Source organism: Oryx dammah, unplaced genomic scaffold (assembly GCF_014754425.2).
Source record: "Oryx dammah isolate SB20612 unplaced genomic scaffold, SCBI_Odam_1.1 HiC_scaffold_22, whole genome shotgun sequence".
Lineage (NCBI taxonomy): Eukaryota > Metazoa > Chordata > Mammalia > Artiodactyla > Bovidae > Oryx > Oryx dammah.
The window spans coordinates 41,416,552-41,444,213 of record NW_024070206.1 but is presented as its reverse complement, the minus strand read 5'-3'; the positions used below and the strand labels follow the sequence as shown (position 1 = coordinate 41,444,213).

Here is a 27,662-nt window from a genome sequence, read left to right as displayed (position 1 = left end):
TATGACAGAAAATCACAACATTCTGTAAAGAAATGATCTTTCAATAAAAAAATAAAGAAAGAATAAAAGAACACTGGAGTGGGTTGCCCTGCCCTTCTCCAGGGGATCTTCCCAACTCAGGGATTAAACCTGCATCTCTCACATTGCAGATTCTTTACTATCTGAGCCCAAGGGAAGCCCCTAAATTCTTTTTATACCCCTCTAAATCCATAAAGGCTTCAAATGGGAAAACAAAAAATTGAGTCACTGAAAAATTAAAGTCTACCTTTCATATTGGACTGCAATGTACTTTTAATTATGTATGAAAAAGTTATGATTGGTTTAAAAAAATAAAAGACCAGAATAAATATAAAATAATGATGATCTACTCATTTTACAGTGGGAAACTAATGGTGCTACACTTTCTATTTTTCTTCTAAGAAATGTCAAGTAGAAATAGCAATCTGTCCTCTGGGAAAAATCAGAGTATCTGAGCTTAAAAAAGAACTCTGTCCTCAAATGAGCTAGTGCACAAGTATTCACTAGGGAACCATGCATTCTTTGACAGCGTGGGCTCAGGACATGAAATAGTGGAGGTTTTTAAGGCTTCTTAGAATATGGCTCATATACATCAAAGACTGCAGTTGTGGCCTGTAGTATTTTAAAACGTTCTCTTTCCTTTAAGGAATAAGCTATAATACAATTTGTGCATTAGTCTATGGTACCCCCCTCCTCACCTTTAAAAGTCTTAGTAAAAAAAAAAAAAAACTTCTCCAGTGGACCATGTTTTGTCAGAACTCTCCACCATGACCCATAAAAAAAAAAAAAAGCATAAATAAGGAACTGTCACCATCTTTCAGCACAAACTACAATATTTTGCAGTGCCATTCATTTTTCAACTCTATAAATGACACAACTTTTTTCATCCATGTAAACAATTCATTAATTTTATTGTAAGACTTTCTAAGGTTACTCAATTCAGCAATCTTCAATGAAAAGAATTTTCTCTAGCCTAATATCTCCTACAAAGATTAATCAATATTCCACTTATCCTTCTACAAATGTAAATCAATGCTGGACACCTCAGGGAAATACCTTCATTTACTTGAAACCTATGTATAAAGTTATCTCTTATACTCTCTTCTACAAACTAAATAACATAATATTCCTAATCTATCTCTGTGGTATGTATTATCCATTAGCTTATAAATTTTGATTTGTATCTATATTCGATTATTTTATCAGCATAGTTAACAGAAGTGAAAAGGCTGAGCATATACAAATTATTAAGAAGGCATCTATAGATTAAAAACTCATACCAAATGCTTTTATCTATTTGTCTTCTTGCCAAACAGCATTAATATTGCTTGCTTATGTTCAGGTTAAATTTAACTAAGAACCATGTCTTTTTTTTTTTTTTTTTTTCATTAATGCCACGAGGCTTAACCAGTAAGCTATTCTCTAAAACGAATTTCTAATTTATTTCTATCCCAGAGATTTAATAACCTGTACTTGTCACCACTGTCTTCTATTCTGTTTGAATGAAACCATTTTTCAATCTCTCATACCAATTCTGAATTTTATTTATATCCCCTATTAACATTTATTTTCATTTAGAAACAAGAATAAATCATACAGAAATTTTTTTGATATCATGTGCATGAGAGCACACATAACACCAATGAAGACACTGACTAAAAGGGACCTCACAGCTAGATTCTCAATGGCCTCCTCTGAGATACCTGTATCTTCCAAGATACAGGTAAGTCAGTCTTGGAATCTGGATACATTTGGTTTTCCTACTTATACTGCTAAAGTCAAGGCCATGTTTTTATTTAAAAAGGCTATGCTTTTATAAGAACACTTTTCATCTCAAAGGCAACATTAAAAAAAAAAAAAAGCTCCTGCCAATGCAGCAGATGCAAGAGACACAAGTTCAGTCCCTGGGTCGGGAAGATCCCCTGGAGTAGGAAATGGCAACCCACTCCAGTATTCTTGCCTGGAAAATTCCACGGACAGAGGAGCCAAGTGGGCTACAGTCTATGGGGTTGTGAAAGAGTCAGAAATGACTAAGCATACATGCATGCATGCTCATTAACAAATATAAACACTGAATAAACTATATAATTAAAATTTTTAAAAAAAGCTATACCTATCACTTTGCCTTTATATTGCATGTCACTCTGTAATTGAAAACATACTACTTGCTTTGTATGTTGTACTAAGAATTAATGAGTATTACAGAATTATGAAAATATGCTTGTTAATGGTCAACATTGTATACTAAGCACCCAGTGACTTCTCCCCAAAACAATGTTCATAGACTTACATAGTAGCTAAAATTCTTAAGCATGCTATACTTGAGTATGACATAGGAATACGTAAGATTTTCTAAATCTTCCAGTACTTTTCCCATTTGACTTGACATTTATCACAATCGAAACAACCTCCATTCTTTATACCTAATTTTTATTGAAAAAACATGAATGAAAACAACTTTCAAGACTTTAGCCTCCTAATAACCTTTTAGTAATATTTTTTCATTATTCTCTATTCAAAAGCATATTAGTTTAAAAAGAAAAGGCAAGGTAGGCAGAACACAAAAGAATCAGAGTTCTTGTATTTTAAACGACACAAGTTGAAAAGCAAAGTGTACAAATATAACATCTAAATGTCCTTTATTCAAAGAGAAAACTTTTTTCTCTTCTAAAGTGAATGCTGAGCTTTCATTTCCTATTTCTCCTCTTCATTTTCAACTTTCCTTTTCTTCCTAAACGATTAAGTCCTAAAACCATTACACAGGGCAAAGTCAGAATCCTCTAAGTGAGATCAAGAAGTACAGAGAAGGACTGCCCAGTGGGATATCAGTGGCCAAGCTAGCTGAGAAGGGCACCAACAAGGCAGAGTAAGCAAAGCCTCAATAAGGTGAGAAGAGCATCCATGTGGAGGGGTAGCCCAGCATGTGTATCAGAGCCTAAGTGTTTGAGGTGGGTATCCTTCCAACGGAGTGGAAGTGATCCAGCATCAAGATTCAGCATTCCAATATGATGAAGAGCAGTCTATACCAAGGATTGGTGCTGGTGTAGAGGACAAAGAGTGAAGAGAGCATCCACACAAAGGCTTAACCTGAAGTAGGTTATCACAACCCAAGGAGAATGAGAAGGATGCACAGTCAGAAAGCAGCCCTAGGGGCAGTACCCAAGCCCAGGCAGAGTGAGAAGGGTCATCCTCAAGAAGGGGCAGGCTGGTGAAATGCAAGAGCCTAAGGTGAGGGAGAGGGCCTCCACATAATGGAGAGGGCCTCCACACAACGGAGAGGACCAACATGTGGAGGTCAGAGCCAGAGAAAGATAAGGAGGATGCAACTGCAAAGGGGTGGCTTGGTGTGGGGTATCAAAGCCTCATCAGAGGAAAGAGGAAAAGACATCCAAGGAGTGGCGATGTCCCAACAAGAAGAGTCAGAGCCAGAGTGGAGTGAAGAGGACATTCAGGCAGAGTTCGGCTTGGACTGGTGTGCTGGAATATAAGCAGAGAGAATGGGCACCCACGAGAGGGAGGCTGGTGGACGGAAACAGAGAATCCAGGTCCCGGCAGGATGAAGCAGCTTCTGTGTAGCAGAGGGAGCAGTGCAGAGATGGAGAATTACATACAGAACGGTTAAACAAAATAAGGAAACATATTAAAGATAACACAAACCAGGCTTTTCAATATCAACTAGGAGGATTACAATTGTAGACATTTTTTTCAAGCGTTCATGAACACTCACCAAAATCAACCATACCTTGGGCCATGAGACAAACCTCAAAATATTTTTAAATTATTCTCTTAGCATAAGAGAACCAAATTAGAAATCAATAATAGAAAGAAAAGAGGAAAACCTCCAAATGTCTGGAAATTACACAACAGTTCAAAAAAGCCTTGGGTCAAAGAGGAAGTCTCAAATGAAATAATTTTTTAAAATACACACAAGGGAATGAAAATGAATATGTGAGATGTACTAAGAGCAGTAATGAGACAGACTAAATATTAGAATACTAAAAAAATAGTATTGGGTTCCTATTTTAAGAAACCAGAAAAGAACAAATAAATATAAAATAACAAGATGTAAGAAAATAATAGATAAGAGCAAAAGCTCAATAAAATTGAAAGCAGGAAAATACAGAACAATCAATGAAACAAAAACCTGGTTCTCTGGGGAAAAAAATCACTAATAACAACAAACCTAGCATGACCAACAAAAATAAAAGACAGAATGTACAAGTAATATCACAAATGGTGTACTCTAGACCCTGCAGTCATTAAAAAGATAATAAGAAAGTACTACAAACAACTTTACGATGACATAAATTAGAAGAAATGGAACAATTCTCAAAAGCCACAGACTCCCAAAACTCAACCAAGACAAAATAGACAACTTAAATAGTCTTGTAACCATTAAACAAATTGAAGTTGTAATTAAAAAGCTCTTTAAAAAGAAATATCTAGGCCCAAATGGTTTCACTGGAGAATTCTACTAAACAATTAAAGAATAGCTAACACCAATTTCAAATAATTTCTCCTGGAAAACTGAAAAGGAGGGAATACTTCTAACTCATTTTATCAGGCTAGCATTACCAGGATGCTAGCAAAACCAGACTAATGCAATTAAAAAAGAGAGAGAGAGAGACAAAGAGAGAGAAAACTGCAGTCCAATACCCCTTACAAACTATGATGTAAAAATTCCAAACAGGCAATTCCCTGGTGGTCCAATGGCTAGGACTGCTTTAACTGCTTCAACTGCTTTAACTGCTGGGGCCCAGGTTCCATCCCTGGTTAGAGAACTAAGATCCCACAAGCCATGCATGGCCAATAAATAAAAATTTCAGACACAATACTAGAAAAGCAAGCCTAGCAATATAGAAAACAATTATCAGAAGTGAGGTTTATTACAAGCATACAAGGCATGCCCAACATTTAAAAATCAATTAATATAGACCACCAAATCAACAGCTAAAGAAAACTCATATGATACCAAGGCAGAAAAAGTATTTCACAAAGCAGGCAATCATAGTCAAAACTCAGCATTGAGGGAAACTTCTTCAACCTATAGCTAACATCACACAATGGTGACAGACGGAATGCATTCCACATAAAATCAGCAACATAGTAAACATATCCTCTCTTAACACTCCTATTCACATAGCACTGGAAGTCCTATACAGGATCATAAGGTAAGAAAAAGCATACACATTCAAAAGAAAGCAATTAAACTATCCCTATTTGCAAATAACATGCCTGTCACTGTCCCAAAGAATCAACAGTAAAACCTCCAGAACTAGTGAGCTCAGCAAGGCTCCGGGAATAAAGATAAACACAAATTTCAATCATATTTTAAAGAGCAAACAAACAGGAAATAACAAATCTGAAAATAAAAATTTAAACCATAATACCATTTATAATCTCTCCAAAGAAAATTAATTACTTAGATATAAATGTGAGAAAACACATATATGATTTATATCCTGAAAATTATAAAATGCTGACGCAAGAAATCAAAGAGCTAATGGAAAGTCCTGCCATATTCACAGACTGGAAGACTCAACATAGTAAAGATGTCCATTCTTCCCTAAATTGATCTATAGTCTTAATGTAGCAGCTATTAAAATACTAGCAGAGTTTTTAAACAGACATTTACAATCTTATTCAAAAATTATCATGAAAAGGCACAGGACCAGAAGAGATAAAATAATTCTGAAAGGGAATAAAGTAGGATGAATCACTCTATCCAACATTAAAGCTTACTATACAGCAAGAGAAATTAAGACAGTTGGAAGAAGGATAGAGACATAGATCAGTGGGTCAGGAAAGAGAACTGAGAAAGAGACATATGCAGATATGTCCAGTTGATTTCTGACAAAGGTATAAAAAATAACAAATGGTGCTGGGACAATTGAACATCAGTAGTCAAAAAAAGAAAAAGAAATTGCAACCTAAGCCTCATACCTTACACAGAAATTAATGCAAAGTGGATCATGTACATAATACAAAATATAAAACTTTCACACACACACACAAAAAAAACCAGCAGAACATCTTCAGGTAGTAAGGCTAGGCAAAGAGTTCTTAGTCTTTAAAATAAAAGCATGGTCCATAAAAAAAAAAAAACAAAACTGAAAAACTGGACCTAGTTAAAAAAAATGTTTGCTCTATGAACAACCCTGTGAAAGGGATGAAAAGACAACCTACAGGCTACTAAAAGGTATTTACAAACTACATATCCGTCAGAGGATCTATATAGAGGACATATAAAGAATTCTTAAAACTCAGCAAAAAAAAAAAAAAAACAGTCCACAAGAAATGGGCAAAAATGATGAACAGATTATTTCTCTGAAGATGACAAATAAGCACAGGAAGCAATATCCAACATCAATAGACATCAGAAAAATGCAAATTAAAACCACAAATCGTTAATACTTAATAGCTATCAGAATGGCTACAATATAAAATATATTACATATTTGTAAAATAATTACAACAAACGTTGGCAAAAATACAGAGGATGTAAATCTCTCCTGCACTGTTGGTGGGAATGTAAAATGGTAAATTCTTCTCAAAAATAGTTCAGCAGTTTCTGACAAAACTTAAACATGCATTTATGACACACTACTTCAAGGAAATGAAAATACTTTGCTCACACAAAAACCTATATATAAAAATTCACAGTTTCATTTATAACAATCAAAAGCTGAAAACAATCCTTTAACATACAAATGGTTAAATAAAATGTAGTACCTTCACAGCATGGAATATTATTCAGGAATAAAAGAAAAAACTATTAATACACGCAACAACCTGGATGGATTTAAAAAGAACTACACTGAATGGAAAAAAACAATCTCAAAGGTTACATGCTGTTTATGATTTCATTTATATAGCATTCTTGAAATGACAAAATATAGAAATGGAGAGTGGATCAATGGTTGCTAGGGATTAGGGAAGGAGAAAGCGGTAGGAAAGAAAGCATTCACGTTTATAAAAGGACAGCATGAGTGACTTATAACAAAACTGTTTTGTATCTTGATTACAGAGATGGTATACAAATCTACACCTGTGATACAAAGCTGCAGAGAACTAAACAAGGACATGTGAAATCTATACAAGGCTGATGAATTCTATCAGTATCAATTTTCTGGTTGTGATACCATACTTGTTCAGTAGCTAACTAGTGTCTGACTGCAACCCCATGAACTGCAGCACACCAGGCTTCCCTGTCCTTCACCATCTCCCAGAGCTTGCTCAAACTCATGTCCACTGAGTTGGTGATGCCATCCAACCACCTCATCTTCTGTTGCCCCTTCCTCCTCCTGCCCTCAATCTTTCCCAGCATCAGTGTCTCTTCCAATGAGTCAGCTCTTTGCATCTGGTGGCCAAAGTACTAGAAGTTCAGCTTCAGCACCAGTCCTTCCAATGAATATTCAGGGTTGATTTCCTTTAGGATTGACTGGTTTAATCTCCTTGCTGTCCAAGGAACTCTCAAGAGTCTTCTCCAGCATCACAATTCGAAAGCATCAATTCTTTGGCGCTCAGCCTTCTTTATGATCCAGAGTTTAAGTAGCTAAAGAGGAGAAGTCAATGCCTGGCTTCAAAGTTTCAAATGATAGTCTGATTCTTATTATAGGCTAATGCAGGTGGTGGCTTGAAGTTGAAGACAATTCTTATTTACTATTCTGAAATCCCTAGGATCCTTAAGGATTGTGCTAAATCTCCTCTGCCTGCACTCTATAAATGTATCAATAAAGCATGAATGACAGCACATCTGTTTGTAATGTGGTTAACTAAATATTTTAAGCTCACTGTTGAGATTTACTATTGCTCCAAAAAGATTCCTTTCAAAATATTACTGCTTACTGATAATAAGATTGGTCACCCAGAAGTTCTGATGGAGATGTACAAAGATTAGTGTTGTTTTCATGCCTGCTAACACAACATTTATTCTGCGGTAAGGAGTCATTTCAATTTCCAAGTTTTACTATTTAAAAATTACATTAAAAAAAAATTACATTTTGAAAGCTGCCAAAGACAGTGATTTCTTCAATGGATCTCAGAAAAGTAAATGAAAACCTGTGAAGGATTCACTCTTCAAGTGCCATTAAGAACATTTGTGTAAAATATCAACATTAGCAGGAAATAGGAAGAAGCTGACGCTAACCTTCATGGATGACTTTGAAGGGTTCAAGACTTCAGTAAAGAAAGCAACTGCACATGTGGTAGAAACAGCAAGAGAACTAGAAGAGCAGCCTATAGACATGACTTAGTTGCTACAATTTCATGATAAAATTTTCAAGGAAAAAGAATTGCTTCTCATGAAAGAAAGTGATTTCTTCACATGGGAATACATTTCTGGTAAAGATACTGTGATGACTGTGAAAATGCCAACAAAGGGTTTAAAATATTATCTAAGCTTAGTTGATGAAGCGTAGAAGGGTTTGAAACAAGGACTGATTCCAATTTTCAAAGAAGTTCTACATGTAAAAAACACGATCAAACAGCATTGCATGCTACATTATAGAGAAATCAGTACAGTAGAAGGAAGAGTCAACTGATGCAGCAAACTTCATTGCTGTCTTTAAAAACTGGTATGTCCACTCCAATCTTCAGTAACCACCACCCTGCAGTCAGAAGGCATCAACACTGTGCTAAAATCCTTCACCAGCAAAAAATTATGACTTCCTGAAAGTTCAGATGATGGTTAGCATTTTTAACAATAGAGTATTTTTAAATTAAGGTATCTACATTCTTTTAAGACACAATGCTATTGCACACTTAACAGTCTATAGAAAGAAAGTGAAGTCGCTCAGTCATGTCCGACTCTTTGTGACCCCGTGGGCTGTAGCCTACCAGGCTTTTCAGTCTGTGAGATTTTCCAGGCAAGAGTATTGGAGTGCGTTGCCATTGCCTTCTCCAGGGGATCTTCCCGACCCAGGGATTGAACCCGGGTCTCCCGCATTGTAGGCAGACGCTTCACCCTCTGAGCCACCAGGGAAGCCCCTAACAGACTATAGTATAGTATAAATATAACTTTTATGTACACGGGGAAAGCAAAAAGTTTTTGTAACTCACTTTATTATGATACTTGCTTTACTGTGATGGACTGGACCCTGCAATAAGTCTGAGATATGCCTGCATATATATATATATATATATATATGTATGAATGTAAATACACTCACATGCATACACACATACATATCCATAAGTGTAAAGCAAAATGGTATCTCCTTACAAAAATTATTTTAAATATAAGTGAATTATATTCACCAAATGAAAAATAGAGGTTGGCAAATTGATTACAAAAAAATCAATAATTCAACTATATGTTGTCTACAAGTGACTCACTTTAAATCAAAAGACAAAAGCTAAAATATGGAAAAAAGCTATTTCATGCAAATAACATGCAAATGGTAACCAAGAGAGAAATGGGTTTCCTTTTTACTAACATCAGCCAAAATAAACCTTAAAAAAAAATGTTACAAGACATAGAGACAGATGCCATAGATTGATAAATGGGTCAATTTCTTAAGAATATATAAAAATTATAAAAGTAAAAATATCAAACATCAGAGCCCCAAAATATATAAAGAAAGCATGGACATAATTGAGAAAAATAGACAGTTTTACAATAATAGGTGGAGACTTCAATAATCTACTTTCAATGAACAGAACATGGAAAATCATCAATACAAAATGAGAGGACTTGAACAGCACTATAAACTAACTAGATCTAAAAGACATATAGAAAACGCTCCACGAAACAACAGTTGAATCAACATGTTTTTTTCAAGTACACCTGGAGCATTCTCTAAGATAATCATCAGTTCAGTTCAGTTCAGATCAGTTGCTCAGTGGTTTCCAACTCTTTGCAACCTCATGGACAAGAGCATGCCAGGCCCCCTGTCCATCACCAACTCCTCGAGCTTGCTCAGACTCACGTCCATCGTGTCAGTGATGCCATCCAACCATCTCATCCTCTATCATCCCCTTCTGGTCCTCTGTTATCCCTTTCTCCTCGTGCCTTCAATCTATATTGACTACATATTAACATCTAGGAAACGGAGTCCATCAAGGCTGTATATTGTCACCCTGCTTATTTAACTTCTATGCAGAGTACATCATGAGAAACGCTGGGGTGGAAGAAGCACAGCTAGAATCAAGATTGCAGGGAGAAATATCAATTACCTCAGATACGCAGATGACACCACCCTTATGGCAGAAAGTGAAGAGGAACTAAAAAGCCTCTTGATGACAGTGAAAGAGGAGAGTGAAAAAGTTGGCTTAAAGTTCAACATTCAGAAAACAAAGATCATGGCATCTGGTCCCATCACTTCATGGGAAATAGATGGGGAAACAGTGGAAACAGTGTCAGACTATCTTTTGGGACTCCAAAATCACTGCAGATGGTGACTGAAGCCATGAAATTAAAAGACGCTTACTCCTTGGAAGGAAAGCTATGACCAACCTAGATAGCATGTTGAAAAGCAGAGACATTACTTTGCCAACAAAGGTCCATCTAGTCAAGGCTATGGTTTTTCCTGTGGTCATGCATGAATGTGAGAGTTGGATTGTGAAGAAAGCTGAGCGCCGAAGAATTGACGCTTTTGAACTGTGGTGCTGGAGAAGACTCTTGAGAGTCCCTTGGACTGCAAGGAGATCCAACCAGTCCATTCTGAAGAAGATCAGCCCTGGAATTTCTTTGGAAGGAATGATGCTAAAGCTGAAACTCCAGTACTTTGGCCACCTCATGCGAAGAGTTGACTCATTGGAAAAAACTCTGATGCTGGGAGGGATTGGGGTTAGGAGGAGAAGGGGACGACAGAGGATGAGATGGCTGGATGGCATCACTGACTCGATGGACGTGAGTCTGAGTGAACTCCGGGAGTTGGTGATGGACAGGGAGGCCTGGCGTGCTGCGATTCATGGGGTCACAGAGTCGGACACGGCTGAGTGACTGAACTGAACTGAACACATTGACTACATATTAACATATGTTAAGTCAAAATACAAATCCCAATACATTTAAACAGGATGAAAGGAATACAAAGTATTCTCTCCAGTATAATAGAATAAAGCTAAAAATCAAGAAAAAGAAAAATGGAAATTCATAAATATATGGAAATTAAATAACACTCAACAAATGGGCAAAATTACAAACTAGAAAGAAAATTAGAAAGTACTTTGAGATGAAATGAAAATGAAAAGTAAACATACCAAAACTTATAGGGGGGTAGCAAAAGCAGTGCTCAGAGGGATATTCACAGCTGTAAACACCTACACTAAAAAGGAAGAGAGATTTAAGGACTTCCTTGGTGGTTCAGTGATTAAGATTCTGAACTTCCAATGCAGGGATAATGGATTTAGACCTTGGTCAGGGAACTAAGATCCTGCATGTCATGTGGTAGGGCCAAACAAAAATTATTTTTTAAAAAACCATATCTGAAATTATTACAACAACAAAACGATAGACAATCCAATTAAAAAGTGGGCAAAGGACTTGAATAGTATTTCTCCAAAGAAGACACGCAAATGGTGACATCATTAGCCACTAGAAAAACGGCAATCAAAATCACAAATAAGATACCACTTTATACCTACCAGGATGGTTATATTCAAAAAAATGAAATACAACAGGTGTTGGTGGGGATGTAGAGACATTGGAATCTTTGTACATTGTTAATGGGAATATAAAGTGGTTCAGTTCAGTTGCTCAGTAGTGTCTGACTCTTTGCAACCCCATGAACTGCAGCACGCCAGGCTTCCCTGTCCATCACCAACTCATGGAGTTTACTCAAACTCATGCCCATTGAGTTGGTGATACCATCCAACCATCTCATCCTCTGTCATCCCCTTCTCCTCCTGCCTTCAATCTTGCCCAGCATCAGTCTTTTCCAATGAAACAGTTCTTTGTATCAGGTGGCTGAAGTATTGGAGCTTCAGATTCAGTCCTTCCAATGAATACTCAGAACTGATTTCCTTCATGATGGACTGCTTGGATCTCCTTGCAGTCCAAGGGACTCTCAAGAGTCTTCTCCAACATCACATTTCGAAACCATCAGTCCTTTGGCACTCAGCTTTCTTTACGGCCCAATTCTCACATCCATACATGACTACTGGAAAAGCCATAGCTTTGATTAAATGGATCTTTGTCAGCAAAGTAATGTCTCTGTTTCTTAATATGCTGTCTAGGTTGGTCACAGCTTTTCTTTCAAGAAGCAAGCGTCTTTTAATTTCATGGCTGCAGTCACTATCTACAGTGATTTTGGAGCTCACGAATATAAAGTCTGTCACTGTTTCCATTTTGTTTACCCATCTATTTTCCATGTAGTTATGGGACCAGATGCCATGATCTCAGTTTTTTGAATGCTGAGTTTTAAGCCAGCTTTTTCACTCTCTTCTTTTCCGTTCCTCTTCACTTTTGGCCAAAAGTTTGGTAGTTCTCCAAAAAGTTCTAACACAGAATAACCTAAGACCTAGGAATTCCACCCCTGGATATATAACCAAAATAACTGAAAAGTGTTCAAACAAAAAATGTACAGGAATATTCATAGCAGTGGTGTTTCCCAGATGGCGCCAATGGTAAAAAATCCATATGCAAATGCAGGAGATGTAAGAGACATGGGTTTGATCCCTGGGTTGGGAAGATTCCCCTGGAGGAGGAAGTGGCAACCCACTCCAGTATTCTTGCCTGGAGAATCCCATGGACAGAGGAGCCTGGGGGTCTATGTCCATGAGGTTGCAAAGAGTCAGACACAACTGAAGTGACTTAGCACACATTCATAGCAGCACTACTCACAAAAGCCAAAAGGTATAAACCCAAATGTATACAAATGAATGGAGAAACAAAATATGATGTATCTATACAATGAAGTATTTTTCCGCCAAGGTTGAAAACAGTATGCTAAGTGAAAGAAATCAGACACAAGAAGCCACATATTGTATGATTCCAGTTAAATATTAAGAGTCAGCAAATCAATACGGACAGAAAACTGATTAGCTATTGTCAGGGGTTAGGGTGAAAGTGAGAATGGGGAGCAACTGCTTAATGGTACAGTTTCCTTTGGGCTGAAAATGTTCTAGAGCTTAAAAGTGGTGGCTGTGCAAAACTGTGAGTGTACTAAATATCTCTTTACAAGAGATAATTAAGATTGCCCAGAAAAAAATCAACACCTCAGATACAGAGATGACACACTCTAATGGCAGAAAGTGAAGAGAAACTAAAGAGCCTCTTGATGAAGTTGAAAGAAGAAAGTGAAAAAGCTGGATTAAAACTCAACATTCAAAAAACAAAGATCATGACATCTGGTGCTATCACTTCATGGCAAATAGATGGGGAAAATGTGGAAACAGTGTCAGATTTCCTTTTCTTGGCTCCAAATTCAATGCGTACAGTGACTGCAGCCACAAAATTAAAAGACATTTACTCCTTGGAAGAAAAGCTATGACAAACTTAGAGAGTGTATTACAAAGCAGAGATATCACGTTGTTGACAAAGGTCTGTCTAGTCAAAGCTATGGTTTTTCCAGTAGTCATGTATGGATGTGAGAGCTGGGCCATAAAGAAGGCTGAGCGCCAAAGAATTGATGCATTTGAACTGTGATGCTGGAGAAGACTCTTGAGAGTACCTTGGACAACAAGGAGATCAAACCAGTCAATCCTAAAGGAAATCAACCCTGAATATTCACTGGAAGGACTGATGCTGAAGCTAAAGGTCCAATACTTTTGGCCACCTGATGCAAACAGCTGACTTACTGGAAAAGACCTTGATGCTGGGGAAGACTGAGAGCAAGACGAGAAGGGGGCAACAGAGGATGAGATGGCTGGATGGCATCACTGACTCAAAGGACCTAATTTTAAGCAAACTCAGGGAGAGAGTGAAAGATAGGGAAGCCTGGTGTGCTGCAGTCCATGGGGTTCCAAAGAGTTCGATATAACTTAGCAACTAAACAACAACAACAACAAATGTCTCTAGAGGTCAGTTTTATATTATATGTATTTTACCACAATACAGTACTAGAATAGTAAAACTCAGACAGAATAAGTAGAATGGTGATTGCCATGGGCAGGCAGAGTGGGGCACTAGGGAGTTTTAATGGGCATAAAGCTTTAGTTTTGCAAGATGAAAACTGTTCTGGAGACTGGCTGAACAACAATGTGAATATCTTTAATAATACTGAATTGTACACTTAAAAAATGGTTAAGATGGTAAAATTTCTGTGCATTTTACCATAATCAAAACATAAAATATTTAAAATACATGATGACATTTCATGAAAACTGTTAGCATTTCTTATGATACAAAAATCTTTAATAAGATATTAGTAAATCAAATTCAGTAACACAGTAAAAACAAAACCAAAAACTGCCATGACCAAATGAGGCTTAGACCAGGAAAGCAAGGTACATTAAACACTCAGAATCAACATATTTTATCACAGTAATAGAGGAAAAAAGAAAAGACATATTATCAACATAGTACATGAACTTAAATCATTTGACACATTCTACTCTTATTTATGAACTGAACTCCTATTTATGACAAAATCAAAAAAAAAAAAAAAACCTCACCAAACTAAGAACAAAAATAAACCTCCTCAACCTGATGATGAACATCTACAGAAAACCAACAGCTTACATTGTACTTAACAGTGAAAGGGGTAAGATAAGAAAAAGAAGGCAAAGATGTCCCTCTTCTCACTTTCATTTAGCATTGTCCTGGAGGTCCCAGCCAATGCCAAAGAGCAAGAAAAGAAAACAAAGTATCTATATATTGGAAATAAAAAACTGTTTAGATCAGTAGACAACATGATGCTGTATGTGGAAAATACAAAACACTCTGCAAAAAAACTACTATAACAAGTAAATTTTAAGAAGCTGAAGGATACCAAGTCAATATTAAAAGCTCAATTCTGTTGCTTTCAAATTAGAAATAAAATTAGAAATTAAGCATACAGTATAATATAAAATTAAAATTACACGATTTATACCAGTATCAAAAACATGAGATACTTAAGAATAAATACTATAAAACATGAGCATATTTTATACCCGTACCTGAAAACTGTAAATCATGCAGGAAAAAATGAATGAAAATTTATAAAAACAATGGAGAGATATGACATATTCATAGATTAGAAGACTCAGTGTGAGCATGTCAGTTTTCCTTACTTTGATCCAAAATTCCATATGCATGCATGCTCAGTCACTCAGTCGTGTCCAACTCTGTGCGACCCCATGAACTGTAGCCTGCCAAGGTCCTACAAGGTTCTTGGGATTCTCCAGGCAAGAATACTGGAGTGGGTTGCCATTTCCTCCTCCAGGGGATCTTCCCAAACCAGAGATTGAACCTGTGTCTCCTGCACTTTTGCATCAGCAGGTAGCTTCTTTACCACTGAGCCCACGGGCTTCCCTGGATATTCCCTGAGGTAAATTCTATATTTACCTCAGTTACTCAGTCATGTCAAACTCTTTACAACCCCATGGACTATGAAGTCCACAGAATTATCCAGGCCAGAATACTGGAGTGGGTAACGTTTCCCTTCTCCAGGGGATCTTCCCAACCCAGGGATGGAACTCAAGTCTCCCATATTGCAGGCAGATTCTTTACCAGCTGAGGCACAAGGGAAGCCCAAGAATACTGGAATGGGTAGCCTGTCCCTTCTCCTGTGGATTTTCCTGATCCAGGAATTGAACAGGGGTCTCCTGCTTTGCAGGCATATTCTTTACCAAATGAGCTATCAGGGAAGCCCAAATTCCATATACTTCACACAAAACTCCAGAAGGCAGTTTTCTTTTAGTAATTAATAAGCTGACTCTAAAATTTAGTGGCATGCAAAGGACCTCAAAGAGCCCAAATAATTTTCAAACTGAACAAAAAATCAATGGGATTTCAAGACTTAACTTAAAAAAATAACAGTAATTAAGTTAGTATAGTATTGGCATAAGGGTACAAGTCAATGGAGTGAAATAAAATGCCCAGAAACAGACCATGCATATATGGTCAACTGATTTTTGACAAGGAGGTTGAGGCTAATTCTGCAAAAAGATATAGGAAAAACATTTTGCCACCATGGGATGGGCAAGATTTCTTACATGTAACAGAAAATAGTAAGAGAATTAAAAAGCAAGTGGCAGGATGGGGGGGTAACCAAATACTTTACAACTTACATCTAGAATATATAAAGAACCCTAATACTTCACCATCAAGAAGGAAGAGGGTGACTGGGTGAAAAAAGTCAAAAGATTTGAACAGACACTTAAGAAAACTGACCAATGAACACATTAATCACTGGAGGAACACAAATTAATCCCACAAGGAGATATCACTATACTCATTAGAAGCATCAAAATTTAGAGAAATGACAACACTAAGAGTTACTGAATATGCAGAATGATGGACTTCTCATACATTCCTAGTGGGACTGTGAAATAGCAAAACCATATTGGGAACAAGTTTGGTAGATTTTTTAAATAAAAAATAAAACACTTAACATATAAGAGCTGTACAAAAAAGATCTTCATGACCCAGTTAATTACGATGCTGTGATCACTCACCTAGAGCCAGACATCCTAGAATGTGAAGTCAAGTGGGCCTTAGGAAGCATCACTACAAACAAAGCTAGTGGAGGTGATTCCATTTAAGCTGTTTCAAATCCTAAATGATGATGCTGTGAAAGTACTGCACTCAATATGTCAGCAAATTTGGAAAACTCAGCAGTGGTCACAGGACTGGAAAAGGTCAGTTTTCATTCCAATCCCAAAGAAAGGCAATGACAAAGAATGCTCAAACAATCGCACAATTGTGCTCTAGTACTGTGGGCGAGAATCCCTTAGAAGACATGGAATAGCCCTCAGAGTCAATGAAACAGTTTGAAATACAGTAATTGGGTACAATCTCAAAAATGACAGAAGGATCTCTGTTCAATTCCAAGGCAAACCATTCACTATCACAGTAATCCAAGTCCATACCTCAACCAGTAATGCTGAAGTTGAATGATTTTATGAAGACCTACAACACCTTTTAGAACTAACATGCAAAAAAGATGTCCTTTTCATTATAGGGGACTGGAATGCAAAAGTAGGAAGTCAAGAAACACCTGGAATAAAGGCAAATTTGGCCTTGGAATGCGGAATGAAGCAGAGCACAGACTAATAGAGTTTTGCCAAGAAAATGCACTGGTCATAGCAAACACCCTCTTCCAACAACACAAGCGAAGACTCCACACATGGACATCACCAGATGGTCAACACTGAAATCAGATTGATTATATTCTGTGCAGCCAAAGATGGAGAAGCTCTATACAGTCAACAAAAACAAGACCAGGAGCTGACTGTGGCTCAGATCATGAACTCCTTATTGCCAAATTCAGACTGAAATTGAAGAAACTAGGGAAAACTGCTAGACCATTCAGGTATGACCTAAATCAAATCCCTTATAATTATACAGTAGAAGTGAGAAATAGATTTAAGGGCCTAATTCTGATAGACAGAGTGCCTGATGAACTATGGAATGAGGTTCATGACATTGTACAGGAGACAGGGATCAAGACCATCCCCATGGAAAAGAAATGCAAAAAAGCAAAATGGCTGTCTGGGGAGGCCTTACAAATAGCTGTGAAAAGAAGAGAAGCGAAAACCAAAGGAGAAAAGGAAAGATATAAGCATCTGAATGCAAAGTTCCAAAGAATAGCAACAAGAGATAAGAAACCTTCTTCAGCGATCAATGCAAAGAAATAGAGGAAAACAACAGAATGGGAAAGACTAGAGATCTCTTCCAGAAAATTAGAGATACCAAGGGAACATTTCATGCAAAGGTGGGCTCGATAAAGGACAGAAATGGTATGGACCTAACAGAAGCAGAAGATATTAAGAAGAGGTGGCAAGAATACACAGAAGAACTGGACAAAAAAGATCTTCACGACCCAGATAATCACGATGGTGTGATCACTCATCTAAAGCCAGACATCCTGGAATGTGAAGTCAAGTGGGCCTTAGAAAGAATCGCTATGAACAAAGCTAGTGGAGGTGACAGATTTCCAGTTGAGCTGGTTCAAATTCTGAAAGATGATGCTGTGAAAGTGCTGCACTCAATATGCCAGCAAATGTGGAAAACTCAGCAGTGGCCACAGGACTGGAAAAGGTCAGTTTTCATTCCAATCCCAAAGAAAGGCAATGCCAAAGAATGCTCAAACTACTGCACAATTGCACTCATCTCACACGCTAGTAAAGTAATGCTCAAAAGTCTCCAAACCAGGCTTCACCAATACGTGAACCGTGAACTTCCAGATGTTCAAGCTGGTTTTAGATAAGGCAGAGGAACCAGAGATCAAATTGCCAACATCTGCTGGATCATGGAAAAAGCAAAAGAGTTCCAGAAAAAACATTTATTTCTGCTTTATTGCCTATGCCAAAGCCTTTGACTGTGTGGATCACAATAAACTGTGGAAAATTCTGAAAGAGATGGGAACACCAGATCACCTGACCTGCCTCTTCAGAAATCTGTATGCAGGTCACAAAGCAACAGTTAGAACTGGACATGGAACAACAGACTGGTTCCCAATAGGAAAAGGAGTACGTCAAGGCTGTGTATTGTCATCCTGCTTATTTAACTTATATGCAGAGTACATCATGAGAAACGCTGGGGTAGAAGAAGCACAAGCTAGAATCAAGATTGCCAGGAGAAATAGCAATCACCTCAGAAATGCAGATGACACCACCCTTACGGCAGAATGTGAAGAGGAACTAAAAAGCCTCTTGATGAAAGTGAAAGTGGAGAGTGAAAAAGTTGGCTTAAAGCTCAACATTCAGAAAATGAAGATCATGGCATCCAGTCCCATCACTTCATGGGAAATAGATGGGGAAACAGTGGAAACAGTGTCAGACTTTATTTTGGGGGGGCTCCAAAATCACTGCAGATGGTGACTGCAGCCATGAAAGTAAAAGACGCTTACTCCTTGGAAGAAAAGTTATGACCAATCTAGATAGCATATTGAAAAGCAGAGACATTACTTTGCCAACAAAGGTCCATCTAGTCAAGGCTATGGTTTTTCCAGTGGTCATGTATGGATGTGACAGTTGGACTGTGAAGAAAGCTGAGCGCCGAAGAATTGATGCTTTTGAACTGTGGTGTTGGAGAAGACTCTTGAGAGTCCCTTGGACTGCAAGGAGATCCAACCAGTCCATTCTGATGGAGATCAGCTCTGGGATTTCTTTGGAAGGAATGATGCTAAAGCTGAAACTCCAGTACTTTGGCCACCTCATGCAAAGAGTTGACTCACTGGAAAAGACTTTGATGCTGGGAGGGATTGGGAGTAGGAGGAGAAGGGGACGACAGAGGATCAGATGGCTGGATGGCATCACTGACTCGATGGATGTGAGTCTGAGTGAACTCTGGGAGTTGGTTATGGACAGGGAGGCCTGGCGTGCTGCAATTCATGGGGTCGCAAAGAGTCGGACACAACTGAGCGACTGAACTGAACTGATGATGACCGACAAGACCTTCTAGAACTAACAAAAATAAACAAAAAAAGATGTCCTTGTCATCACAGGGGACTGGAATGCAAAAGCAGGAAGTCAAGAGATACCTGGATAAACAGGCAAGTTTGGCCTTGAAGTACAAAACGAAGAAGGGCAAAGGTTAACAGAGTATTGCCAAGAGAGTGCACTGGTCCAAGCAAACACCCTGTTCCAACAACACAAGAGAAGACTCTACACATGGACGTCACCAGATCGTCAACACCAAAATCAAATTGATTATATTCTTTGCAGCCAATTGTGGAGAAGCTCTATAGAGTCAGCAAAAACAAGACTGGGAGCTTACTGTGGCTCAGATCATGAACTCCTTACTGTAAAATTCAGAATTAAATTGAACAAAGTAGGGAAAAACCACTAGACCATTCAGGTGTGACTTAAATCAAATTCCTACAATAATACAGTAGAATTGAGAAACAGATTCAAGGGATTAGATGTGATAGAGAGAATGCCTGAAGAACTATGGACAGAGGTTCATGACACTGTACAGGAAGCAGGGATGAAAACCATCCTCAAGAAAAAGAAATGCAAAAAGGCAAAATGGTTCTCTGAGGAGGACTTACAAATAGCTGAGAAAAGAAGACAACCTAAATGCAAAGGAGACAGAGAAAAATATACCCATCTGAATACAGAGTTCCAAAGAACAGCAAGGAGAGATGAGAAAACCTTCTTCAGTGATCAATGTAAAGAAATAGAGGAAAACAATAGAAATGGAAAGACTAGCGATCCCTTCAAGAAAATTAGAGATACCAAGGGAACATTTCATGCAAAGATGGGCACAATAAAGGACAGAAATGGTATGGACCTAACAGAACCAGAAGATATTAAGAAGAGGTGGCAAGAATACACCAAAGAACTATACCAAAAAGATCTTCATGACCCAGATAATCACAATGAGAGCCAGACATCCTGGAGTCTGACGTCAAGTGGGCCTTGGGAATCATCACTACAAACAAAGCTAGTGGAGGTGAAGGAATTCCAGCTGAGCTATTTCAAATACTAAAAGGTGATACTGTGAAAGTGCTGCACTCAATATGCCAGCAAATTTGGAAAACTCAGCAGTGGCCAAAGGACTGGAAAAGGTCAGTTTTCATTTGAATCCCAAAGGAAGGCAATGCTAAGGAATCTTCAAATTGCACTCATTTCACATGCTAGGAAAGTAATGCACAAATTTTTCAAGCCAGGCTTCAACAGCACTTGAACCAAGAATGTTCAGATTGTTCAAGCTGAATTTAGAAAAGCCAGGGGAACCAGGGATCAAATTGCCAACATCCATTGGATGATAGAAACAGCAAGAAATTCCAGAGAAACATCTACTTCTGCTTTATAAACTACGCCAAAGCCTTTGACTGTGTGGATCACAACAAACTGTGGAAAATTCTTCAAGAGATGGGAATACCAGATCACCTGACCTGCCTCTTGAGAAACCTATAGGCAGGTCAAGAAGCAACAGTTAGAAATGGACATGGAACAACAGACTGGTTTGAAATTGGGAAAGGAGTATGTCACGGCTATATACTGTCACCCTGCTTATTTAACTTATATGCAGAGTACATCATGTGAAATGCCAGGCTGGCTGAAGTACAAGCTGGAATCAAGATTGCTGGGACAAATATCGATAACCTCAGATATGGTAATTAGCAAAGAGGAACAGAAGAGCCTCTTGATGAAAGTGAAAGAAGAAACTGAAAAAACTGGCTTAAAATTAAACATTCAGAAAACTAAGATGAGGGCATCTGGTCCCAACACTTCATGGCAAAATGATGGGGAGACAATGGAAACAATGACAGACTATATTTTCTTGGGCTCCAAAATCACTGCAGGTGGTGACTGCAGCCATGAAATTAATAGCTATGACCGACCTAGACAGCATATTAAAAAGCAGAGATAATAATACTTTGCTAACAAAGGTCCATCTGGTCAAAGATATGGTTTTTCCAGTAGTCATGTATGGATGTAAGAATTGGACCATAAAGAAAGGTGAGCGCTAAAGAAATTATGCTTTTGAACTGTGGTGTTGGAGAAGGCTCTTGAGAGTCCCTTGTACAGCAAGGAAATCAAACCAATCAAATCAAAGGAAATCTGTCTGAATATTCATTGGAAGGAATGACGCTGAAGCTGAAACTCCAATACTTTGGCCACCTGATGCAAAGAACTGACACCCTGGAAAAGACCCTGATGCTGGGAAATATTGAGGGCAGGAGAAGGGAATGACAGAGGATGAGATGATTGGATGGCATCACTGACCTGATGGACATGAGTTTGAGCAAGCTCCAGGAGTTGGTGCTGGACGGGGAAGCCTGGCTGCAGTCCATAGGTCTCAGAGAGTTGGACATGACTCATCGACTGAATTGAACTGATAGTGGTAATGGGGGGTTTTAGCAGTCAAATTTGTAGTAATCTTGTACTAACACAGTGACACTCTACCAAGAATCTTACACTTTGCTAGAAAGCAGAAGTTTACTGAAACCAAAACAATATGCTCTAAGATGTCAAGTGTTCGCTAAGCTTGGAAGCTGAACATGTATCAGAATAATAAGGCAATGCTGCTGCTGCTGCTGCTGCTGCTGCTGCTAAGTCGCCTCAGTCGTGTCCGACTCTGTGTGACGCCATAGATAGCAGCCTACCAGGCTCCTCCGTCCCTGGGATTCTCCAGGCAAAAATACTGGAGTGGGTTTCCATTTCCTTCTCCAATAAGGCAATTCAGGACCATTAATATATGATGTCAAACTAATTGTAATAGCTGTAAGGACATTCACATTCCTCTCCAAGGTTAAAAAAAAAAAAAAAAGTCTTGTAAGATGATCATAAATTAAATGTTTAACAATCAAATGTTTTCCCATTATAAAAAACACTATTTGAGATAATGAAAAGTCTACTTCAGGGAGCAGAATAGTTAAAGAATTCCAGTGAAAGAGGTTACTGCTTAAAAGAGTGGCATATCAAATTCAGACTAAGGCAGTACTTTGAATTCTTATACTCTGTAATCTAATCCCCTAAACATCACTGCTTTTGTCATCTTTTATACCTATGATTCTATGATTTAATAAGGTAATTTTTAACTTCAGTTTTTCTAGAACAGCCTCTACAAACATTATTTTAAGGCCTTAAGATGAAATACTTCATGTAGTTATCTTTAATTTAAAAAAAAGAAAGAAGAAAAAAGACCTACTATATTCAAACATACAATTCAATAATAAAAATGAGTACTATTTTATCATTGTTTAGGTATGGCATTCCCCTAAACTTAATTTTTATAATTTAATACATTCCTCTACAGATATCTTCATTTATTAAGATCTCAAAACTTGACATATATGTTAAGAAACAATTATACAAAGTAAATATGCTTCAAACACATTATTAATAAACTGGAATACTACATCCAAACAGCTAAGAACTCTCTCAAAATTCAAAACCGCTTATTTGAAACTATCAGACGTTAGCAAACTGATAAGTATTCTTGTGAAAGATGACAATAAAATGAATGTTCTCTTCCGTTTCAGATGCTAAAGCAAAACCAAAAGTAACTGCTTTGCCTCTGATAACAACAATATCAACCTACATCAATAGAAGAGCTAAGTTTCAAAATGTTCCCTCCTGATACATGACCACTGCAGATATTTCTATGAAACAACTGGGAAATTAAATAAACCAGAAAACACAAATTGGAGAGTGTTTGTTCTGCTGTTTATTTCTTTTCCATTTTATGTGTGTGTGTGTGTGTTTTCTACTTTTCTTTTTGGCCCAACACAATATTATTTTTCCTAAAAGTCTTTGTTCCCACAAGACCAATGACAGGATGACATCAGAACATATTTATAATTTTCTGTTTTCAAAAAAATATTCTCTCTTACATAGTAATACACTTCACATAAGGCTTTGTCTCACCTGGCCAGTTCTTTAATTAAGTTTGCAATGCGTCTTTTGTCTTCAAGACACAAATCCTTCAGTGATGCACTCTTTATTTCTCCCCTGCAGAAACTCTAAAACAAACAAAAAAAATCATTCTGATTAACTTTCACAAAAAGCAATTCTCAAGACTTTTCAAGAAATTTCTTAAAATTAGCACAGGAGATGAAATATCTTGGATCTCTTTTATTTGGCAGAAGACTATCTATTTCATTTAAATCTACTGTGAACTCAAAACAGGCTAAGGAACAATCTGTCCACCAGAGGACATCATAAAATTTACACAGGAAAACCAGACAGTAAGAACTCACAGGCATAAATGTGCCTGCTTAAGTATCAGGGAATAATAAGGAAACAACTTTCCCTTGGTGAATGTCACAGAAACAAACACCTAATGGAAGATACTGAGATCCCTCCTGACACCACAGTCCCATGGCTGCTTGAAGTTATACTAAGGTTGGCAGCAGAGGCACCAGTTTCTAAGCTCTCAATATATCCCAAGGTTCATTCCAAAGGGTATTAGATCAAAGAGTAATAGTAATAATAGGTAATGTTATATCCAGTGTTATTATATCCAGTTATATCTGTTATATCCAGTGAATATTCTAAGTATTTTATATTTATTAATCCATTTCATTTTCACCACAATGCTATTAGGTAGGTATTATTCCTATTTATAGTGAGGGTACATATCTTGCCTAGGGATATAGCAGTTAAGTAGCAAAATCAAGATTCAAGCATTCATTCCACAGTCTATGTTCTTACCTACTGTACTATCCTATCTCTTATACTATAAAAAGTTCTCCTAGTACATGAACATCAAAGCTATGAAACCTGGGAATTCACAAGGTACCTGTAGGTAACACGTAAAGGAATATGTTTAAAAAAACAATCCTTGGCACTGGCAGTTATGCAACCACAAAGTAAATTAGTCCAATTACTTCACATGGCCAAGAATAATCCAAGACCCCTAAAATGAATCCTGGAAGCACTGTTAGCCAAAGATGGGAAAGATAAGGGAGAAAAAGGAAATAGGAAACAGGATATGGTAAAAAGAAAAAACATTAAATAGATTTGGTTTTAGATTTTAGATATGGTCAGTTTGAGATGCCAGGAGGACATTCATGGGGAAATGTTTAGGCAGGAAGCTGGAAATGTGGGTCTGGATCACAAGTCAGAGAAAAACATAAAAATTTAAAATTCAGCCATATGTTGTTATCAATAATGTTTAGATTTTTATTATTTTCTTTATATTTTCCTATGTTTAAAATTTTCCTTAAAATTAAGAAAAAATACTAATTTTTAAAAATCAACTCCTAATCCAAGAAAATAAATTAAAACTGGTAACTAAAAAGACAAAAGGAGGATCAGAAGCATACAATATTGTAGGAGAAAAAAGTTTTAAGACGAATGTGGGGTTAACAGTGGTAATAATAAAAAAACAGAATATTAAAAGGAGTCACTGGATTTGGCAATGGAAAAAATTGCTGAAAACTCATTAAGAGATTTCAGTAAACAAAAAAGAGAAAGCCTTTCAAATAGGCAAGAACTTCAGCAGCATTGTGTTCAGGCAAACACCTGAAAACACAAATGTTTGTCAACCAGAGTTAAACTGTGGTATATTTATACAATGGAATTCTGCAGCTACTGATTGTTAGTTGACATTCATCCATCTTCAAACCCACCCTACCCTGCTTTGCTTTGTGAGGCTGAGGCTCTGGAAACCTCAATTCTCCTTTGCCACATCATTCTCTATTATGCTGTGCTTAGTCGCTCAGTCATGTCCAGCTCTTCGTGGACTTGCAGCCCTCCAGGCCCTCCTGTCCATGGGAAATCTCCAGGCAAGAATACTGGAGTGGGTTATCATGCCCTCCTCCAGGGGATCTTGCCAACCCAGGGACTGAACACAGGTCTCCCACACTGCAGGCAGATTCTTTACCATCTGAGCCACCAGGGAAGCCCGTTCTCTATTAAGCTCTACCAACAGGGAGAATGAGAGGCTCTGAGAGGAAAAAAGGACACATTCCTTCCTATTGCTTTCTGTTTCTGTCAGTGTTACCCCTGCCAGAGATCTTCACCCTGGCAAGAACAACAGATTCCTGTTGGTAACTCTTCCAGACCTCACAGAACCAGCCTTTGTCATGTCTCCTTGGAGACAGCAATACCCCTTAGGCTAGTTCCCCATCATCAAAGGTCCAAGTTTCAGCTCTAAGTGGCCCCTCCTCCAAGTTTCTAGGTTTTAATAATTCCAACTTGTTCTGTTTTCCCAACTCTAGAGTTGGTGGTTGTGTCTTGCCGTTATTACATACATGATAACTTAGTGTGCCCTTTCTGCCTTTCAGTTCTCCAGCACCAGTCTAACAAGTTTTTATATACTAAACATACTCTCAGTTGAAATAACTGAGTAAACCCTGACTGAAATATCAGTAAAAAGAAATTAAATATGACAACATGCAGCATAAATAAATCAGAAACATAACACTGAACAACAAAAAAAATCAGACAATATGATATGAGATCGTTCATAAAAAGTTTGAAATATACATAAAACTATGGTATTCCCTGGTGGCTCAGACAAAGAGACCTCCTACAATGCAGGAGATGCGGGTTCAATCCCTAGATTGGGAAAGATACCCTGGAGGAGGAAACTGCAACCAACTGCAGTATTATTGCCTGCAAAATCCCATGGACAGAGGAGCCTGGTGGGCCATAGTCCATCAGGGTTGCAAGAGGTGGACACAACTTAGTGGCTACACCACCCCCACCATTGTTTAAAAAACAAATACGTGTTTACACCATATAGGACAGCAGTTGATAAACTACAACAGCAAGCTAAATCTGGCTCAAAGCTTATTTTTGGAAAAAAAAACAGTTTATTAAAAACAACCATGCATATTCATTTATACACTGACATACATATGGCTCTTTCCACACTACCATGGCAGAATTAAATAATTAAGACAGAGGCCATGTGTCTCACAAAGGCTAAACATTTACCATCTGGCCTTTCAGAGAAATAGTTTGTCAACGCCTGACAGAATGTGGTCCGCGGGAGAAGGGAATGGCAAACCACTTCAGTATTCTTGCATTGAGAACCCCATGAACAGTATGAAAAGGCAAAATGATAGGATACTGAAAGAGCAACTCCCTAGGTCAGTAGGTGCCCAATATGCTACTGGAGATTAGTGGAGAAATAACTCCAGAAAGAATAAAGGGATGGAACCAAAGCAAAAACAATACCCAGTTGTCGATGTGACTGGTGATAGAAGCAAGATCCGATGCTGTAAAGAGCAATATTGCATAGGAATCTGGAATGTCAGGTCCATGAATCAAGGCAAATTGGAAGTGGTCAAACAGGAGATGGCAAGAGTGAACATCAACATTATAGGAATCAGCGAACTAAAATGGACTGGAATGGGTGAATTTAACTCAGATGACCATTATATCTACTACTGAGGGCAGGAATTCATTAGAAGAAATGGAGTAGCAATCAGAGTCAACAAAAGAGTCCGAAATGCAGTACTTGGATGCAATCTCAAAAACAACAGAATGATCTCTGTTCGTTTCCAAGGCAAACCATTCAATATCACGGTAATCCAAGTCTATGCCCCAACCAGTAATGCTGAAGAAGATGAAGTTGAATGGTTCTATGAAGACCTACAAGACCTTTTAGAACTAACACCCCCAAAATATGTCCTTTTCATTATAGGAGACTGGAATGCAAAAGTAGGAAGTCAAGAAACACCTGGAGTAGCAGGCAAATTTGGCCTTGGAATATGGAATGAAACAGGGCAAAGATTAATAAGAGTTTTGCCAAGAAAATGCACTGCTCATAGCAACACCCTCTTTCAACAACAAAGACTCCACACATGGACATCACCAGATGGTCAACACCGAAATCAGATTGATTACATTCTTTGCAGCCAAAGATGGAGAAGCTCTATACAGTTAGCAAAAACAGGACCAGGAGCTGACTGTGGCTCCGATCATGAACTCCTTATTGCCAAATTCAGACTGAAATTGAAGAACGTAGGGAAAACTGCTAGACCATTTCAAGTATGACCTAAATCAAATCCCTTATAATTATACAGTGGAAGTGAGAAATAGATTTAAGGGCCTAATTCTGATAGACAGAGTGCCTGATGAACTATGGAATGAGGTTCATGACATTGTACAGGAGACAGGGATCAAGACCATCCCCATGGAAAAGA

General features: G+C 37.8%; 1 protein-coding gene across 2 annotated transcripts in view; it reads right to left on the bottom strand.

Annotated features, from left to right (window-relative positions):
• KIAA1328 (KIAA1328 ortholog) overlaps window positions 1–27,662 on the bottom strand; it is a 413,466-nt gene that overhangs the window by 366,397 nt on the left and 19,407 nt on the right. For both annotated transcript variants that reach the window (XM_040264880.1, XM_040264881.1), the window contains one exon: window positions 23,431–23,525. In XM_040264880.1, the coding sequence (XP_040120814.1) occupies window positions 23,431–23,525 (95 nt within the window). The remainder of the gene's footprint in view (window positions 1–23,430; window positions 23,526–27,662) is intronic.